General features: G+C 32.2%; 3 protein-coding genes and 1 long non-coding RNA gene across 15 annotated transcripts in view; 2 read left to right on the forward strand and 2 right to left on the reverse strand.

Moving 5' to 3' along the window:
* LOC145962495 (protein FAN) overlaps positions 1–8216 on the reverse strand; it is a 30018-nt gene extending 21802 nt beyond the window's left edge. The window contains exons 1-7 of one of the 6 annotated variants that reach the window (XM_083083570.1): positions 7943–8216; positions 6512–6745; positions 6127–6319; positions 4988–5173; positions 4794–4865; positions 4220–4428; positions 3953–4115 (exon numbers count right to left, since the gene is read on the reverse strand). In XM_083083570.1, coding sequence (XP_082939696.1) covers positions 3953–4115; positions 4220–4428; positions 4794–4865; positions 4988–5173; positions 6127–6319; positions 6512–6745; positions 7943–7974 — 1089 coding nt within the window. In that variant the 5' untranslated portion in view covers positions 7975–8216. Of the gene's footprint in view, positions 1–3952; positions 4116–4219; positions 4429–4793; positions 4866–4987; positions 5174–6126; positions 6320–6427; positions 6746–7172; positions 7390–7942 lie in introns of those variants that run through there. The other 5 variants (XM_083083572.1, XM_083083573.1, XM_083083574.1 and 2 more) reach the window with 5 other exon arrangements.
* LOC145962496 (uncharacterized) overlaps positions 1–11363 on the forward strand; it is a 38319-nt gene extending 26956 nt beyond the window's left edge. The window contains exons 1-4 of one of the 4 annotated variants that reach the window (XR_014435865.1): positions 8362–8663; positions 9198–9226; positions 10579–10821; positions 10914–11363. This is a non-coding gene — a long non-coding RNA (uncharacterized LOC145962496). Of the gene's footprint in view, positions 1–8361; positions 8664–9197; positions 9227–10297; positions 10378–10578; positions 10822–10913 lie in introns of those variants that run through there. The other 3 variants (XR_014435867.1, XR_014435864.1, XR_014435866.1) reach the window with 3 other exon arrangements.
* Positions 11364–15824: 4461 nt separating this feature from the next.
* On the reverse strand, positions 15825–17290 carry LOC145963108 (uncharacterized). 3 transcript variants are annotated; one of them, XR_014436077.1, is made up of 5 exons: positions 16961–17290; positions 16701–16871; positions 16512–16622; positions 16174–16444; positions 15825–16074 (listed from the first exon to the last, which is right to left on the reverse strand). XR_014436077.1 is itself a non-coding variant. In XM_083084772.1 (5 exons), the coding sequence occupies exons 1-5, from the start codon at positions 17055–17057 to the stop codon at positions 16033–16035; spliced, it is 660 nt and encodes a 219-aa protein (XP_082940898.1). In that variant the 5' UTR covers positions 17058–17290; the 3' UTR covers positions 15825–16032. The 3 variants fall into 3 exon arrangements, 2 of the variants coding, with proteins under 2 accessions (XP_082940898.1, XP_082940897.1); XM_083084772.1 differs by having other exon boundaries at positions 16993–17290; XM_083084771.1 differs by having other exon boundaries at positions 15825–16089; positions 16993–17290.
* A 556-nt stretch (positions 17291–17846) lies between these two features.
* Positions 17847–19173, forward strand: LOC145963000 (uncharacterized). 2 transcript variants are annotated; one of them, XM_083084557.1, is made up of 2 exons: positions 17847–18415; positions 18487–19173. In XM_083084557.1, the coding sequence occupies exons 1-2, from the start codon at positions 18219–18221 to the stop codon at positions 18497–18499; spliced, it is 210 nt and encodes a 69-aa protein (XP_082940683.1). In that variant the 5' UTR covers positions 17847–18218; the 3' UTR covers positions 18500–19173. The 2 variants fall into 2 exon arrangements, with proteins under 2 accessions (XP_082940683.1, XP_082940682.1); XM_083084556.1 differs by having other exon boundaries at positions 17848–18415.
* Positions 19174–20556: the final 1383 nt, after the last annotated feature.

Genomic DNA, 20556 nt, shown 5'->3' on the forward strand with positions numbered 1-20556 from the left:
CTGATTTGTTAGCTTAAAGTTGCTCTCATTAAAAAAGTAATATTCAGAAGCAATTTTGTCAAAGGAAAAAGTTGTTTTTTTGACACGAACTATCACGCTGTGCATTCCGTATCGGCGAATTTTGATACACTGTATATATACAGGGTGTCCCAGATCACCCGTACACCCCTTTTAAAAAGAAAATAAATGGCTTTTATAAAAAATCGCGAACAATTTTTAAGTAAATCGGGTACGCTCTATCAAATGGTGATATTTTCAACTTTTGATTCCGACCGGAAATACGCCATCCAAATCGGAAGTTGAATTTTTTTAGGGGAACATGGTACTTTTTATTACAGATTCGAATTGTACGTGAAAAAATAAGAAACTTTTGTATCAAACGTTTTTTCTGAAAGTGCCTCTGTCAATCTTAAAATTGACCTTGAAAGTAACTGTGATGAAATAATGAACTTCAATCCTTAGGCGATGATGAGATTCTTCGAGCAACCAATTCTTTCCAAAATAGAATAAATGCTTGCATCGCAGCGAACGGTGCTCACTTTGAATATTTCGTTTGAATATATACCTCACTCACTCAGAAATATGTGTGCGGACGTTCATAAGGTACCGTACATTCAAGCACACACACATCCTTGTCATTAGTTGCGCCATAGGAACATTTGAAGTTCATTATTTCATCACAGTTACTTTCAAGATCAATTTTAAGATTGACAGAAGCACTTTCAGAAAAAACGTTTGATACAAAAGTTTCTTATTTTTTCACGTACAATTCGAATCTGTAATAAAAAGTACCATATTCCCCTAAAAAAATTCAACTTCCGATCCGGATGACGTATTTCCGGTCGGAATCAAAAGTTGAAAATATCACCATTTGATAGAGCGTACCCGATTTACTTAAAAATTGTTCGCGATTTTTTATAAAAGCCATTTATTTTCATTATAAAAGGGATGTACGGGTGATCTGGGTCACCCTGTATATTCAGGATGTCCTAGCTATCGTGTGCCAAAAGAAAACCATAAGTAGATCTCGCTAAACTAAACTAAAAAATCTTATACTATTTTGCAAACTACGTAAAATTTCGAGATATTAGTTAAAAAAGGTCGGCTAATTCGCGTAATTAGGCGCGCGGCGAAGCAGTCGGCGAAGCTCACTCACAACGTAACGCTGAAATACCGCGCGCCGCCATCATATTTTGCAGAGCGCTTCACCCGCCGCTTTACCGCACGCCTAGTATTAAATTACAGTGGGACGGCTTTTCTCGCCGCTCGCTTTTACTTACACAAATTTTAATATCTCGAAATTTTACGTGGTTGTTTGCAAAATGGTATAAGACTTTGTAGTTCAGTTATCGAGATTTATTTGCAGTTTTTCTTTAACACACGATAGCTGGAACAATCTGTATATACAAGGTGTCCCATTTTAAAGTAGCCACTAGAATATTCCTTCAGGAAAGCATTTTAGGAAAAAATGTTTCAGACAAAAATTGTAGGGTTTTAAAAATTCTATTGAATGATCATATCTATTTAGCCTTGAATGAATGGGTCATATGAAGTTAAACTTTATTTTCTTAAATGGAAGTCCCTATTTTTCATTGCATATTTTTGTAGCTTATCTCGAGAACTTCCCAAAACACTATAATAAAGTATTTGTTTGTTAAAGACTTTTCAAGTTATGAGGCTTGAAATAATTTCTTAATTTTACATAAATATCATAAAATATCTAGTAAAATATTATATAATTGTTAATTGCAAAATTACATATTTTTTCTTAAAAACAACTATGTGATTTTTTTACCAATTGATTCCTCACATTATTTTGTACAGAAAAGTAATGAAATAAGATAATCGAAAAATATATGAATATTTTACTAGATATTTTATGGTTATGTGAAATTAAGAAATTATTTCAAGCCTCATAATTCGAAAAGTACTTAACAAAAAAAATACTTTATTATAGTAATTTGGAAAGCTCTCGAAACTTTTATCTGAAACATTTTTTTCCAAAAATACTTTCCTGAAGAGGAACTATTCTAGTGGAAACTTTAAAATGGGACACCCTGTATATATGTGTACACATATACATATATGTATACATATATATGTATATTATACACGCACACGCACGCACGCACGCACGCACGCACGCACGCACGCACACACATACACACACACACACACACACACACACACATAGGGTGTCCCATTTTAAAAAACGCACCTCGATAATTTTTCAACGAAGCATTTTCAGCAAAAATGTTTCAGACAAAAGTTGTATGGTATGTAGGGGGACATAAGATGGTGTCATTAATTTGACCCTTTGAATAGTTACTTGAAGGTCACGCGAAGGTCACCTTCAATTTTTTAAATAGAATCGCCCATTTTTTATTACATATTCTTGTAGCTTATCTCCAGAGCTTTCCAAAACACTATAATTAAGTTAGTTTTCATTAAGTACTTTCCGAGTTATAAGGCTTGAAATTATTTCTTAATTTTACATAAACCGTAAAATATCTTGTAAAATATTCATTTTTCGATTATCTTACTTTAATACTTTTATGTACAAAATAATGAGAGAAATCAATTGGTGTATAGAAAACACATAGTTGTTTCGAAGGAAAAATATGTAATTTGCAATTAACAATTACATATTTTTTCTTAAAAAAACTGTGTTTTCTTTACACCAATTGATTCCTCTCATTATTTTGTACATAAAAGTATTAAAGTAAGATAATCGAAAAATGAATATTTTACAAGATATTTTACGGTTTACGTAAAATTAAGAAATGATTTCAAGCCTTATAACTCGGAAAGTACTTACTGAAAACTAACTTAATTATAGTGTTTTGGAAAGCTCTGGAGATAAGCTACAAGAATATGTAATAAAAAATGGGCGATTCTATTTAAAAAATTGAAGACCTGTTGAATTGTGACCTTCACGTGACCTTCAAGTAACTATTCAAGGTCAAATTAATGACACCATCTTATGTCCCCCTTCAAAACGATACAACTTTTGTCTGAAACATTTTTGTTGAAAATGCTTCATTGAAGAATTATCGAGGTGCGTTTTTTAAAATGGGACACCCTATATAGACAGGGTGATTCAGGACCTCTGCAACAAACTGTGAGAGACGAAGGAAGGACCATTTTTGTCAAACAACCCATGTTTTCTGACGCGTCGTTTAGGTGCTACGCGACCGCGAAGGTCTTACAAGTATAGGCACGGAAGTATCTCCCTCCGATTTTGATAAGCTTTTAATAAGTTGTTTTCTAGACAAAAATAAGGGATACGTATTTTTTTTGTACGTGCCCATACGCGTGTCTAGAGGGTAAAACACCTCTTTGAAAAAAATTGGTTTTTCCTTTTGAGATGAATATTTCAGAAATTATAAGAGATAGAAAAAAATTTTCAAATTAAAAGTTAAACGATTTCAAGAGTACTTTACAACAATAACAAAAAAAAATTTTGAAAAATTATTTTAAAAAATTAAAAAAATAAAAAAATTTTTTTGTTATTGTTGTAAAGTACTCTTGAAGCCATTTAACTTTTAATTTGAAAATTTTTTTCTATCTCTTATAGTTTCTGAAATATTTATCTCGAAAGAAAAAAATCGATTTTTTTCAAAGGGGTGTTTTACCCCCTAGATACGCGTATGGGCAGGTATAAAAAAAAATACGTGTCCCTTATTTTTGTCTAGAAAATAACATTAAAAACTCATCAAAATCGGAGGAGGACACTTCCGTGCCTATATTTAAGACCTTCGCGGTCTTTAGCACCTAAACGACGCGTCAGAGAACATGGGTTATTTGACAAAAAATGGTCCTTTCTACAAGACCTATCGTCTCTCACAGTTTGTTGCAGAGGTCCTGAATCACCCTGTATATATTCTTATATATTAAATAAATATATTATACATATCTAATATAAAAAAAATTTGATATAAAACACATATACTTTTAATCTCTCTAAACGAGAAGGATTTAATGCACCAATAGGTTTTGAAAGATCTCTATAAACGTTAGTATCATTTAAATCTAATGTCGTAGAAGTGTAGTCTTGTATAATCCATGGAAATACTGGATACTGTGTCAAATCGTGAAATGTTCTATCAGCCAAACTGAAACATTGTAAAAAAATTGATTATATAATATACTCTTTAAATAATTTAGTATTTCTCTTTATCATATTGTTAATAATCAATTTAAAAAATCTTATAATTACCTGTTTACATATAAAATGTAATCATAATTCGATATATATCCATTTTGCCATCTCATTGTAATTTGATTTTGAGGTATAGTCTCCAGAGAAACCATCGATTGTTTAAATAAATTTTCATACAACTTATCTCTACCATCTTGACTTTGAAATGACAAAAATAAATGTTCAATTTTATTATCAGCTTGTCGCACCCATTTAATTTCAAGACCCTGCAAACAATATTACATTAATATTGCTATTCTTTATAATAAAAATTTTATTAAAGCATTATACGTATGTATGTATGCGCGCGCGCGCGCGTGCGTTGGTGTATGTAACTTGTCCAGGGAGAGAAAAATCCACAGTTTCCGCTCAGACGAGCAAAATGGGAAGAAAGTGACACTACTATTAGTTTTTTTAAGCATTCCATAAGGAGAAACTTGCGCGAAAATAGACGAGTTTTTATCAAATCCATGTTTGCATGTCTCGCTGAACAGAGTTTTAAACACACACGCACACTCATACGCATACGCACACAGGCACGCATATAAATATACATATATGATAGCAGAGTATTAGATTATGAAATATTTACCACTTGTCGCAATAGAAATCTTCTTCTTATAATATTTTGTATATCTTTCAATTGAATCTTAAGGACAGGATGCTGAAATATAAACAGTGTTATAATTAATATGACATATATTTCTTCTTTTCATGTCGTATGAAAAAGAAAAAGAGAGATCCTATTAAAAAACCATTTATAGCATAATAAAAAATGATAATTACCTGATCCATATTATTATACGGTTGAAAATAAATTCTCGAAGTAGTCAATAATACTCTGCCTGGATTTACCACAAGTGGTAATACTTTGTTTGCTTGTGTCTCTAAAACTACTTGTTCGTATAAATCTTCGAGCCACGATGTGTCAAAAGATATTCGTGATTGTCTGGAGTGTACAATAGCCATAATCTTCAAAATTAAAAGCATTATCTTATGAGAAAACCTTAATATTATATCCATATTAACCCATTTGCATCATTAGCGTATATATACGCGCATTTTTCCTGGTCACTATCACCGGAGCGTATATATACGCGCAATTGTTTTGGTCATTTTTACCAAAGTGCATTGTTTTCTTAGATGACATTATGAGTTGGCGTGAATAGTTTAGAGTTATTTGTACCAAATAAAGTAGTATAATATAGTATAAAGTAACTATAACTATTAAAGATAGTGCTGTTCAATGTCTTCAAATAAAAGTTAGTAGAAAAAATCATTGAAAAATATATTTAAAAAATAAAAATACTACAAAAAAACGAAAAGTTACATCATGTCCATCATTACCGTCAAGATTTACTAGTCAACATTTTCCAATTCAGATTGAAACAACTTCATTGAGGAAAGCTCAAAAGCGTTATGTAGTTTGTTTATCACAAAAAAAGAGAAGAGAAACAATTTATCAGCGGTAACTGCCAAGTAGCTATATGCATTGACCATTTCAAATACTATCATACAATACAAAACAATTAGTATGGATTGTTCTCGTCAATATCAACATTTGTAGTTATATGTACATAATAATTTCGTTGAGACTCCTTTCATCTTACATAATTATTTTTTTAATTCTTTCATCCTTTTATTACAGAGCAGGATTCTTATCATGAAGTCGACATATGACACATGACACATGATTCTTATTATGAAGTGATCGATACATATATCAACTTCTTTCTCCATTTTATCTTTCACAAATCACTGGAAAATTAAGTTTTTAATACTTTTTGCAATGTTTCTAAATCTAATTTAATAAAAAAAATTTGGTGATAAGGGACTATTTTTCATTTTTTCGTATGATGCAAATAGGTTAATAAGCCTTAAATATGAATGAAAGGATCTAAAAGTTAATCATTAACCTAAATTACCATAGCATTTTGTTCTGCGGTTGCTAAACTTGCTGCTCTATGTAATTGTAAGATATGTGGAAGGCAATCTTCTATTTTTGCATAATTGAAACAGAAGTGAAATATAGTATTTTGATGTATAAATTTGTATGGTGCTAATATGTTTTTTTCCAACATTTCCACATGTTGTTTACTTTCCACTGACAGCATATCTCTAAGTAAATTCAAATATACATAAATAAATATACAATTGTAATAATAATGCCAAAGTACATAATAGTGCAAGAGAGACAGATAAAAGCTAAAATATTTAAAAAACTACATTTCAGCCTATATATTTCCTACTCTATACATTTTTTCTTTGCCTTCTGCGTTTCTGGCTGTATTCAATATGCACTTGCTCTACCCTGCTATATCATTGCTCGATGTACATTGTTCCACAAATATAGTCTCTTTGAGTTGAATCTTGATTAATGGCTGGTTAATATCTTTATTTACAAATACCAAAGATTTAGAGCATAGCTTCAATCTCCCTTCCATCCAGTTTTTATTTTCAGAAAATTTAGCATCTAGCTTTTTCATCTGAACACTATAATCTTCAAAAAATATTTCCCCTGGTTCCAAAAGAAGCATTGTAAATCTGTAAACATTGTAACTGATATTCAACTTACTGTAGTAATATATTGCAGTATACAATATTTTAATAAAATTCACTATTGGAAAAAGAACATGCATAATATTGTCAAAATTTGTATATTCTGTTAAAATATAAAAATAGACTATTCCCAGATAGCCAAGCTTGATATGACATATTCAGCAAACAAATGCATCGCATGTATTATTATATATTTGCAGTATACTTGCTGACATCGAAATAGAATGCATTACGAATGCAGCTATATATCTGCTTCTACATGCAATCAATTAACGAAGCAAATGGTCTGCAATATTGGTATATTACGTTGTCTACAACATGTCAGCAATATGCTGACACGTTGCAATTAATTTGTTGTTATTAGCACATGAATTCATGTGAGTTCAACGTAACAGACATAATGCTGTCTTACCTTGTCTCTAGTTTGTTAAAATTAGTTGCTTCAACAATTATTGGCAATATGACAGCAACCTCATTGCATTTGGCTATCTGGGTTTAAACAAGAACTCGAATATTTAAACTATTATATAAAAAACAAAACAAGAGCAATAGCTTGTTTGAACAAAATATGGTTTGTATGTTTATAAAATATGAAAACAATGCAAATTTAAAAAAAAATTGATTTCTCTAAAATACGAAACATTTATATATTCATATTTGTAGTATTATTTTGAGACTAAAACTTCTAAAAAATTTGATCTAATAGATATTTTTTATACAATAATAATGTGCATGTTAGTCTGTGAAGATAAATATTGTCACATACATATTGAATACATACATATTTTACCCCAAATTTCGATGAAAGTATACATATTCGAAGTCTTGTGATATGTAAATCAATTTTCATATTATAAATAGAAAAATATAATTAAGATTAAGCATATTTTAGAAAATATAGAATGTAATCCGTATCATTTAAAAAAATATTTGATACGTTTATATTCTGAATGGAAATAAAAAAATGTTCGTAGTAGCTTATTCGTAAAAATTCTAACCATAAAAAATAACACTTTAAATAGCTCTTAATATAAAAAATTCAAGTTTTTTTTCATTAAATATGTTGTTTCGCACAAGAAAAGTATAGTTTAACTAATTAATTTAAGTATAGTTTAACAAAGTTGGAAGTACAAAACAACAATTATATCTTCTCTAGAAACTCATTAAAAAAGTTCTACATACCTCTCTTTCTCCATTATTATTGTATAATTCATATATTAAATTCTATAATTGCAAAATATAAAACTATTGGACTTGATGTTTTTATAAGCAAAATTTTTACAATTATACAATTGTATATAAGTGAATACACAGACTTCTAACACTAGACTGCTAACAGATACAGGCGGACATGATGCACAGGTGTGCACTAGAGTTCCTCTAGTAAGGGCCTATCCAGACAAACTTGCATAAGACATAAGCATATGCATAATCATAACCATAATAAAAGCTTATCCAGACAAACTTGCATAAGCATAATGTATAGAGAAATCGACCAATCATAAAGCTGCGTTCCGAAATTCATTGTCAATATTGGCAATTGGCAATGAATTTCGGAACACAATCGCCGGTGTTATTATACTATAGTTTATTACCTCTCTCCCTCTACAGCGGGCGCTCGCCTATCTATCGCGATGCTCAGTCCAGCGTATATGTCGATGGAGGTGATAATACATATTTTATTGTTAACTTATATTTTAATTAGAAAACGTCGTTTTTCAAAAAAAAGTAAATATAAAAGAAGATGGTGGGTGCGTCCTATTAATAATATGAGAAGATACCAAGGAGATTTTGCGCATCTTTTTCAGGAATTAAAAGATCATACAAATGAGGAAAATTTTTGACAAGATCTATTAAAATTGTATCAGTATCGGCTTCATTATATTCATATTCATATTCTTGAGTAAGATCATTTACTTTTTCTGATTCCATCTTCTGACTCCAGTATTTATAGTATTTTTTTTTCTTCTGGAATATTGTTGAACCCTGTAAATATATTTTACAATTATTTTTGTATTGATCGCATACTTTTTCTTAGGCATTTAAATTGGCATTTCTAACTGTACTTTTTATTATTATATTCTCCTAATAAATCGATTATAGAAAAGTATAAATATATAATCAATAATAATGTACGTATAATGTATGTAATAATGTAAAAATATGTAATCAACAATGTGTTTGCAATTAGTGAATTTAATACGACAATCACTATATTTATTTATAATTGTATGCATAGAAAGATTGTATAATATATTAAAAAATTGTAAGAATATATCAAATTTATAAAAATTTATAACAAATTCTAATATTGTAAATATAATGTAATATTGTAAATTGTGATAAAATTAAATATATATTAGCTATAAAAATGTATATCATATCTTATAATTATACAGAAATATTTTTTAATTATTTATTCGTTTTTTATTTTTAGGAATCTTACCTGCACAATGGAATAACTTGGTGAGCGAAAACTGAGTACCCGGCATTGAACTATAGAACTAACTGGAACGAGCGCTGCCTTTATTATTGCCCGGTGACCTCGAGCCGAGGGAGACAGTATCTATTTGGTATTGCCGTCTCTCTTTTTCATGTATTACCTTAGCTAAAAATATACGTCTGCGCATTAAAGTTGTGTACAGAATTTTTTCACCAAAAATTTAGCAAAATAGAGCATTATTTTATTTCGTTTATTGTCGTCATTATATTTCCTTAAATAATCCATTTCATTACAATAATATTTTTTATATATTCATTGTTCGAACATATACTGACTAAGGTATGGACACAGATAGTACGTCATGAAACTATAGGAGAAATATACTATAGCATGTTAGTGTAACAGAGACAGCGATTCCAAATAGCGATGGCCTTCGTCGCACAGGCAGGCTCGGCTCGTAACAAAGGAGCGCTCATTCCAGTTAGTTCTATAGTTCAATGGTACCCGGTGGTCAGAGACTATCAGACTGGTTTAATCATAGATTATAATAAGTATATAAATTACTGGATGATATTCTAGAACAATGTCACAGTAATGTCCTATAAAATGGCATTAGCTCTTGCATATACATATGAATAAAATTTCAACGATATGAAATCTAGTGACTTTACTTTTGCTTGTGCATATGTTACATTTATGTTGATTTATGTTTCATCACGATTTTTCTATAAAAGACGTGATTGGCTTAGCTCACTATGCATACGCCATGCAAGCTTTCTGGATACACAAAATTTTTCGACATTATGTATATATTTTATGCTATAGTATAGTATTCCTTAAATGAGACATGTGATTGGTCCATTTTCTTATGCATATGCTTATGCACTTATGCAAGTTTGTCTGGATAGGCCCTTAGGGCCTATCCAAACAAACTTGCATAAGACATAAGCATATGCATAATCATAACCATAATAAAAGCTTATCCAGACAAACTTGCATAAGCATAATATATGAGAAATCGACCAATCATAAAGCTGCGTTCCGAAATTCATTGTCAATATTGGCAATTGGCAATGAATTTCGGGACACAATCGCCGGTGTTATTATACTATAGTTTATTACCAAAGAATAAAATATTTGCCTCGTTTCGCGACAGACTTCTATAATACAACAGGTAAATACATCAGTAGAGACTAATTCAGTATTAATTATTATATATCAATTTTACAGTTTAAGATTACAATTTAATTTTACATTTTAAGATTGACGTGGACGCATATTCTTCACAAAGACGCAATTCAAGACACATTTACCGACAAATTTTTTGCAATTTTTAATGTTGTAGAAAATTTAATGCATTATTTTCTTTTTTTAGAAAAAACAAGAAAAATAACTTTTAACTTGAAAGATAAAAGGAAGAAGAATTAATTAAGCAAGAAGCAATAAGAGTTGCTGCATCAAGCGGAGGAACACAGCTAAGAAACAAAAAGAAAATAGGAAGAAGAGAGAAAAAAGCGAGAAGAGCTTAAAAAGCAGAAAGGAAAATTGAAGAAGGAGGAAAAGAAGAGCAAGAAATGGCAGAAGAAGAAGAAGAGATAGTGGAAGAAGAGATACTTAGGTATGTTGATATGGAATTACGTAAAGCTAACAAAAAAGCTGAAAAATGAATTAAACACATTTGAGTGAAACTTATATTTGTAAATTTTACAGGATACAAGCGGAAATACGACGACAAATGGAAGCGGAAGAACAGACGCGTTGCACGGAATAATGGCGAACATTACTATTACTACTATTATTATACACAATTACAAAGAATAACTTAAAATATGAGGTGATAATACACATTTTATTTTTAAGCTATATTTTAGTTAGAAAACGTCGTTTTTTAAAAAAAGGTAAACATAAAAGAAGATGGTGGGTGCGTCCTATTAATAATATGAGAAGATACCAAGGAGATTTTGCGCATCTTTTTCAAGAATTAAAATATGATAAAGATATGTTTTTTCGTTATACTCGTATGGACGAGGATACATTTAACTTATTGTTAGATAAAATAGGAAAACACTTAGAAAAATGTAAAAATAAAAAACAAAAAAAAATGTAAAAATATTATTTGTTGTTAACTATTTGGCCGCAATAAATTCTTACTACCCGGTTGTCAGAGAATATCAGACTGGTTTAATCATAGATTATAATAAGTATATAGATTACCGGGTGATATTCTAGAACAATGTCACAGTAATGTCCTATAAAATGGCATTAGCTTTTGCATATACATATGCATAAAATTTCAATGATATGAAATCTAGTGACTTTACTTTTGCTTGTGCATATGTTATATTTATGTTGATTTATGTTTCATCACGATTTTTCTATAAAAGACGTGATTGGCTTAGCTCACTATACACAAAATTTTTCGACATTATGTATATATTTTATGCTATAGTATAGTATCCCCATAGACCTTACAGATATGGACTGGCAATACGTATCAGACTGTGTCCGGAGGAGGTTAGAGAGAGAAACATACTTTTTGGTACTTCTCTTTCTACAAGTGTCCGTACAAGTGTGCGGACACTTGTAGAAAGAGAAGTACTAAAAAGTATGTTTCTCTCTCTAACCTCCTCCGGACACTGCTTCTCTACAGAAACTATAGGCAATTGCCAGTCCATATCTGTAAGGTCTATGAGTATCCCTTATACATAGATATAGGAATATAGAGATGGAGCGTCAGCTTAATACTTGGACAAGGGGGGGGAAGCCACTGCGGGAGGGACGACGAGGAAAACATATGCCACGTTTTTATTGGACGAGACATTTTTATGTTAGAAACATTTCTGAATTTTCTTTAAATATTATTGAATATATAGCAGGGTATGTGGTAAAGCAATTAAGCCAAACATTGCATTGCGCAGAATGCGTTAATGTTTTATTAGATAAGGAATGCAAAATGAATAGTCTTATATATATAAAAAATCGTGGAGCCCTAATTACACCATCAGAAGATGTTATTAAAATCTGTAGAAAATGTGAAACAATTATAAGACACGCTCTTCATGCCAACAAAAATATGTTAGAAAAGAAGTTTTATGAGACTTATCTTACCAATAATGTACTAGAATCATTTTTAAATATTAATTTATTTGAGCAATTAAAGGAACATACAAACGATCAATCACCGTTAGAAAATCATATTGTTCATTTAATACGAACTATTATACAAAAATATTTAAAAGTAAGATTACATTATATAGCATTAAATTCCACAAATAAAAGTAACAATAAGCGTCAAGTATTTAATAAAATGGTATTATTTCAAGGTATGTAAACGTGCGATAAATATATAATATAATTATTATATAATTGATATTATGAATATGATAGGAAAATTTGTTAATACATATTTTTCTATAATAAATTATACTTGTGTATAAAATCATATGAATAATTTATTTCACTTAGACAATCTATACTATTAACCTCTTCGCTTTTTATACTATTAACCTCTTCGCGGATTTTGTACATATACTGACGTACACTACGACGCATGCGCAGAATAACGTCCAATAAAAACGTGGCATATGTTTTCCTCGTCGTCCCTCCCGCAGTGGCTTCCCCCTCTTGTCCAAGTATTAAGCTGACGCTCCATCTCTATATTCCTATATCTATGCCCTTATATGAGACATGTGATTGGTCCATTTTCTTATGCATATGCTTATGCACTTATGCAAGTTTGTCTGGATCATAGACATAGTAAGTATAGACCGAGCATCCATTGTATAAGCGTTAAGTATACGAAAAGAGAGACAAAAGATATAAGATGTGTTTCTTTCTCTTTTCAATGTCGGAGAAGTGGGGAGCACTTCTCCTCATCTCCTCGCGCCGGTTCGTTTCCCCTATTGCGCTATAAAATACATAACCAAACATTGTGTGATGGTTTTTATAAGCAGTGAACATTAATCTTAAAATATTTAAAATGGTTAATGCGTGTTGTGTCTGCGGGAAAGAAACAAATCCAAACGAAAATCGTACATTTCATTGGTAAATTTTTCATAATGAGTATATAAAAAATTGTATGCATATAAATTATTAAGAACACATTAAAATTAAAATATTTCAAAAATATTTTCTTAAAAATACTAACTAAAAATATATTTTTTAGCTTTACGAAAAATGCAGACCTTAAACAAATTAAAAAAATCAAGTCATAATTTGCCTAAATAATAATCATTATTTATTGACCTTGAAACAGAGTTAATTTATTATTACGCATTCTTAGCCTATTAACATTATTTTGAAATTGTTCACTTTCATAATGTAAACGTACTTCTAAAAACTTTTTTAAAATTAACTTAATAACTTGGCGGCGATGATCAAATAACGGAGATTGATCTAACATATGAGAATCATCAACAAAAATTTTAGTTGGCATAAAACGAAAACATTGACAAATTAAATATTCTATAATATTTTTCTTTGAAAATAAAATACTTCTATTATGCCTCAAAATTTTCTCAGCCACTTCACATATATTAATTACATCGCTTGAAGCTTCAATTAGGCCTCTTCGATTTTGGAGGTCAACATTTGTCATATGATTCTTCCGCAGTAGAAGTTTGCTTACATCCTCTGAATATGTATTTTTATTTCGCAACTTATCACAGCATGTTTGACAAGATAATTTACGCTCTATATTTCTTATAACAAATCCTGCAACGTATTTGATAATATCTCTCGCGTATTCAGAGGGATTATAATTGCTTGACATGAAATAATCATGATCGAGAAGTACATTTTGGAATAAATTATCACTGTCGGCATCGATGTTTTCATTTTTTGTACATTTATCACCTGTCTCGGAATAATTTTCAGATAACGATAGTAGTGTTGTGTCATCTTTAGGCACACAATTAGCACTAAGAGGTACCGATACTTTCGCTAACTGTAAAATCTTCCTATACGAAGCTTTAAATAGCCTTACGCTAGGATTATTATTCCAGCCTCCCATTCGTCTTATTAGTGCAAAAAACGTTTCAACGTGATCCTGTGACAGTTTATAAGTCAAGAAAAAAGTTATTTTGTCTTCGGATAATAGCTGCTCAGCTAAAGTAATAACGTTTTGCAAACAAATTGTAAAGCCTATAAAACCAGTCCTCACATTTGTTTGTAAAATAGGTACATCATTTATTTTTAAATTAGCAATATATTTTATATAATTTTCTACTTTACTCTTTAAAATATTTATATTTGTTTTGGTAATTGCACATTTTAATTCAGTTTTATTATATAAATTCCGGGAATTCAATAAATCAAAAATATCATTAAAAGTTTTACAAAATTTTGCTGTAGCAGAAGCCCCTTTGAAATTAAATTCTGAGTCTGTTTTTATCAGTTTCCTATCAACTTCTGCATGAAGTAATGCATCACTAACGCTATTACTTAAAACCTGAGCAGCTAGATTCACTTTCATTTTTTCGTTATGAAAATGAATGTGACGACGACGAATCTTTACTGCAGGATGCAACCCTTCAAATTCTATAAGTCTGATCAATTTTACAATAAAATTCCAATTTATAAAATTACCTTCTCCATCACGAATAATACCAGATTTTGCAAAATTATTTCGAACAAGTTTTAACATATGACACGGGTCATAAAAAATATATACTGGTTTTTGTGTACAGGGATGTTCAAAATACGACTTTATATTTTTTCTATCATGTTGTTTTAAGCAAGCTCCTAATTTTTCACACATTGTAATATTCGCAGGAGCACCGTCAAACGTAACACTTCGAACGTCTATCTCGTTTTCATGAAGATAACGTAAAATTTCGCTTAATATAGTCACTTTCTCTTCAGCCATTAAAGATGCGATAAGGTAATATGCAATAGGAATTTTAAAATTTCCATTTATATTGACAAGCATGAAAACAAGAGCTTGACTAGCTTCAGTTTGACTAGTGACTCCGTTGCCTAAATCGACAAAGCCTAAAACTCCTCCATTCACAAATCCTATTTTTTTTCTGATACTCATTTCGTCAAAGAATAAATTAAAAATCAATTCTTTATTTCTTTTTTTGGCTTGGTTGATTTGATTACGAATTTCTTGTATCGCCTGCTCACAAATGCCTGGTTCATTATTTAAATTTCTCATCCATCTCCGGAGACTAGTTTCGTGAGGTAAGCATTTTAAAAATGATGATCTAACGTACTTATACGCAGCTGGAGAATGGAAGTGCAGGGTAACCGCAAATGTTTTTAATTTTTGTGTATAATTTACATTTCGCTTCTTCATAATCATTTTTCTAATAACTTCTTCTACATGCGGAGGCACTATATCCTATAAATTATAGATAAAAATGAATTTTTGTTATAGAAATAAACATTAGGTTAAAAAATCAAACAATAAATATAAACTTTTGCACATATTGTGCAAAATCAATATATTTTCTAAATATTTTGATAATAATTCTACAAAGACTTTACAAAATTATCATTTTTGAAAAATGATTAAATAAAAGCAATTGAAAAAATATATATATATATATATATTTTTTAAATAAAAGCAATTTTAAAAAATATTTAAATTTTTAAACTTAAATCTGTTTACATAAACAATTGTTTGTTCATATATAAACAGGTATATGTTTTCATAATAGGAAACATACACTTGTTTATATTTACACAATTATTTGCCCTTATAGTTGATTGCTCTGTTAAATATAAAACAGGAATAGATAGAGCATCGTACATCATGATTAGTATAAAATAATAGAGAAAGCAAAAACTATTAAAACATCAAAGTTTTTCCAACCTTGAAGGTCGTTTATTGTTGAGTGAAGTTTGCTGACTCCATAGTTGGATCTGTCTTTATAAAAAAAATCTTTTATAAAAAAAAGTATTTTTATCTTTGTTAATCTTATTTTTATCTTTAATGAATAAAATATTTTTTAGCATTATTACTTACTTTTATAGCATCTATACTACTATTTGTTAATAAGCGCTTATTTCCCAGAGATTTCAATAAGCTTTCTAAATTGCAAATTTTTTTTCTAAAACGTTGGCATGTTTCCATAAGATATTTATTTTTCTTCCTACTATATATTGTTGACCTGACAAATGTATTCCACGCCTCATCAGATGTAAAGTTGCTTCTTGTTAAAGTTGCAACTTTATTATTTGGAAGATTCAAATAAATTTTTTTATGTGGCACATTTTCATTACAGATATCCATTTGCCTATAATTAAAAAATTTCTTGAATAAAATTAAATTGACATATGTAATCACTACTTACAAATACGTACACATTACTAATTTTCCTCTTTCTAATAACAGTATTCGTGTTTTGATTTAAACAGTTTTCGTCTTCATAATCATTTATCTGCTCATTTATTTCCCTGTCTGTTAAACTGTTTCTAAAAAAAAGTATAAGATTTAATATTAAATGTATAAATAACTCCATTAATTCTAAATAATGATAAATTGATATTTACCTATTCTCCTTATTAGGTATTGCAATTGAAAGTAGACGTTTCCTTTTTGTAATGTCATGATTAAAATCATTTTTAGAAAAATGATCACTACAAATACGAGCAGATGAATAACTGACAATTTTACCAATTGCTCCAAACCATTTCTGTTTAAGGTCTGCATTTTTCGGAAAGCTAAAAAATATATTTTTAGTTAGTATTTTTAAGAAAATATTTTTGAAATATTTTAATTTGAATATGTTCTTAATAATTTATATGCATACAATTTTTTATATACTCATTAAGAAAAATTTACCAATGAAATGTACGATTTTCGTTTGGATTTGCTTCTTTCCCGCAGACACAACACGTATTAACCATTTTAAATATTTTGAGATTAATGTTCACTGCTTATAAAAACCATCACACAATGTTTGGTTATGTATTTTATAGCGCAATAGGGGAAACGAACCAGCGCGAGGAGATGAGGAGAAGTGCTCCCCACTTCTCCGACATTGAAAAGAGAAAGAAACACATCTTATATCTTTTGTCTCTCTTTTCGTATACTTAACGCTTATACAATGGATGCTCGGTCTATACTTACTATGTCTATGGTCTGGATAGACCATTAGGGCCATCACACACAAAATTGCATAGCTGCATATGCATAGCATAAGACCATATGAACCAATGAACATCGAGTATTAAATCGCCATATTGACTTACATAACATAATATTCGATGCTCATTGGTCCATATGGTCTTATGTTATGCATATGCAGCTATGCAATTTTGTGTGTGATGGCCTTTAACGTTACTCCTGCTGAGGAAAAGGAATAGACTTACAAATCCGGCTTTAAGAAGACGTAAACGCTACGAGAGTTATAACAATCGTATTGCCAACCTGAATAATCAAGTATCAACAAGTGACGAGTACTAGTATACAAAAACTGCCAATAAGTTAAAGTAAAGAGGAATAGTGATAAAATAAATCCTTGCGTGTAAACAGAGAGAAGCCTGAGAGTAGAGGTCTAAATATCAGAGAGGCGCCAACTCGTGCCTCCTTCTGATTGGTGGTGAGCTATCCGTTCTTAAGATGGCGGCTACGGTGACAAAGTGGGAGTAAACCTAGGGAATACTAAGGTAAACTAACCTGCGATTTACATGGACTAATACTGTGTGGCGCCCCTCCATCTGGACAAAATACAGATGAATGGGTTTACGAACGCACTAGCGCCATCACATACCTCGCCCCGATCCACCAAAGACATAGAGGCACTCACTCTAGTGTGTCTCGTCGTCCGAAGCGGACGTAAGTTACCAAAGACTGAAACCATAGTTGTAAATTCCTTTGTTGTAAAATATATTTTTATAAAGACAAACTGAATGTATCAATCCACCCGGCATCGAACGACAGTTAATAGGAGGTCTTTAATAACCTGACTCCCTATAGTGGTAACCACCGACGTGAGATATATTTTTTTTTTCCCGCCTCGCATCACGTGGCGAACGAAGACACGTGGCGATATTTAGGCAAGAGGTATGCCGATTGAACATTCGCCAACAAGACTAGTCAAAGGAAGCAACACCGAGCACACGACGTCCGTCGAGGAAAAACCATTCGACAACCCTTATCCGAAAGCTATGAATAACGACGGAGAGGGATCAAAAAGCGCAAACATCGACGCAGTCCAGGCAGTGCGCTTACCACCATTTTGGAAAGACAATCCGGCATTATGGTTCGCACAAGCCGAAGCAGCTTTTGCAATACACCGAATAACAAGTGACGAATCAAAATTTCGTTACATAGTACTCAATGCTGATCAACCCGTTCTTCCCTTCGTGGCGGATTTGATAACTAACCCACCTGAGCAAGACAAATATCAAACCTTGAAAGATCGCATATGCTCGATTCTGGGAGAGACAAGTGCAACGAAGATCAGAAGACTTTTAGGCTCACATGAACTAGGAGACGAGAAACCCTCCATCTTCCTACAACGTCTACGGAATTTGGCAGCAGGTCAGGTAACGGATGAAATTCTAAAATCTATATTTATGGAACAACTCCCAGAAAGTGTGCGTACCATCCTGGCAATTAGCGAAGTTCAAGATTTAGCAAAGCTAGCGGCCCAGGCAGATAAGGTGATAGAAATAACCAGACCAGCAGCGACAGCAATCCAGACTATCACCGAAAAACAGACAGACGCAGACAACCAGATCCTGCAGGAGATTGCGGAACTGAGGAAACAAGTCAAGAAATTCTCCGTAAGAGATAAATATAGGCGACGCAGTAGATCGCGAGGACATTCCAGCGGCCGAGAACGAGCAGACAACCGCGAACGTTCACATCACCGTCAAGACCGCGAAGGTAACGCCGAGTACTGCTATTATCACAACAGATTCGGCGACAAAGCGTTTAGATGCGCACAACCTTGCACATTTAATAAGCCGAAGGCGGTGGAAAACTAAACCCGCCGTCGCGAGTACAGGCGGTCGTCGACGGAGAGAAATAATAAACGCCTGGCAATAACCGACAAGAAGAATGGCATTACGTACCTTATAGATACGGGAGCAGACATCTCAGTAATTCCGAAGAGGATGATGAGAGGAAAGCTCACACCCGTAGATTTTCAACTGTTCGCAGCAAACAACACAATCATAAATACTTACGGCAGCAGCTCACGAGTAGTGGATTTAGGACTACAACGCTCATTTAGATGGCAGTTCATCATAGCTGATGTCCGACAGCCGATCATAGGCGCAGACTTCCTGGCGCACCACGGGATTCTACCGGATCTAAAGAACAGAAGACTGGTCGACGAACAGACTCTACTGAGTACCAAGGCAAGGATAACCACAGGGAAACAGCCCACCGTTGCCACAATAGACAAAGGATGCAAAGTCAAGGAACTCTTACGCAGGTACATCGAAATCACACGTCCTACAGCGCTCAAGAAGACCGTACACAATGTGAGACATCACATTGTGACCAAGGGACCACCATTGGCAGAAAGACCACGCAGACTGCCCCCAGAAAAGTACGCAGCCGCGAAACGAGAGTTCGAGACGATGTTGGCACAAGGAATATGTCGCCCCTCTTCATCACAATGGGCAAGTCCGTTACACCTAGTACGTAAAAGCAACGGAGAATGGAGACCGTGCGGAGATTTTCGTAAATTGTTTCGAACAGTGTGACGATCATGGATAAGTATCCTCTACCTCACATACAGGACTTTACATACCACTTAGCTGGATGCACCGTTTTCTCCAAAATAGATCTTGTGAAAGCATACTTTCAGATTCCAGTAGCGGAAGAAGATTGCCATAAAACTGCAATAACTACACCATTCGGATTGTATGAATTTTACAGAATGCCATTTGGTTTGCGAAACGCAACGCAAACTTTCCAAAGATTTATTGACGCAGTTCTAAGAGGACTCGACTTTTGTCACGGCTATATCGACGATCTGTTGGTAGCATCAAGAGACGAAGAGGAACACCGAAGACATCTCGAGCAAATATTTCAACGTTTAAAGGAGCACGGATTATCTATCAACGTGACAAAAAGCGAATTTGCGGAAAAAGAGGTCGAATATCTCGGATACACAGTTAACAAAGAAGGAATACGTCCGACGAACGATAGAGTAAAAGCCATCGTTGATTTCAAGAAGCCGAACAATATAAAAGAGCTTAGGAGATATCTTGGGATCATCAACTTCTATCACAGATTCATCAAAAATGCAGCAGCCATTCTAGCTCCATTAAACGGATACCTGACAGGAGCGAAGAAACGCGACAAGCGGCCAATAGAGTGGACTACACAAGCAGAGGAAGCCTTTCATGAAAGTAAAAGACGTTTAGCAGAGACTACCCTACTGGT

Source organism: Camponotus vicinus, unplaced genomic scaffold, assembly GCF_025532165.1.
Source record: "Camponotus vicinus isolate PSW18456_S1 unplaced genomic scaffold, iyCamVici1.0 SCAF_12, whole genome shotgun sequence".
Lineage (NCBI taxonomy): Eukaryota > Metazoa > Arthropoda > Insecta > Hymenoptera > Formicidae > Camponotus > Camponotus vicinus.

What these genes read in the sequence shown, in the direction of transcription:
- LOC145963108 (XM_083084771.1), bottom strand. Translation starts at nt 17,057, where the DNA reads ATGGTTAATACGTGTTGTGTCTGCGGGAAAGAAGCAAATCCAAACGAA. An exon ending in GAAAATCGTACATTTCATTG is followed by an intron (nt 16,872 to 16,992) that starts GTAAATTTTTCT and finishes TATATTTTTTAG; the next exon opens with CTTTCCGAAAAATGCAGACC. An exon ending in GTAGTATAGATGCTATAAAA is followed by an intron (nt 16,090 to 16,173) that starts GTAAGTAATAAT and finishes TTTTTATAAAAG; the next exon opens with ATTTTTTTTATAAAGACAGA.
- LOC145963000 (XM_083084556.1), top strand. Translation starts at nt 18,732, where the DNA reads ATGGAACAACTCCCAGAAAGTGTGCGTACCATCCTGGCAATTAGCGAA.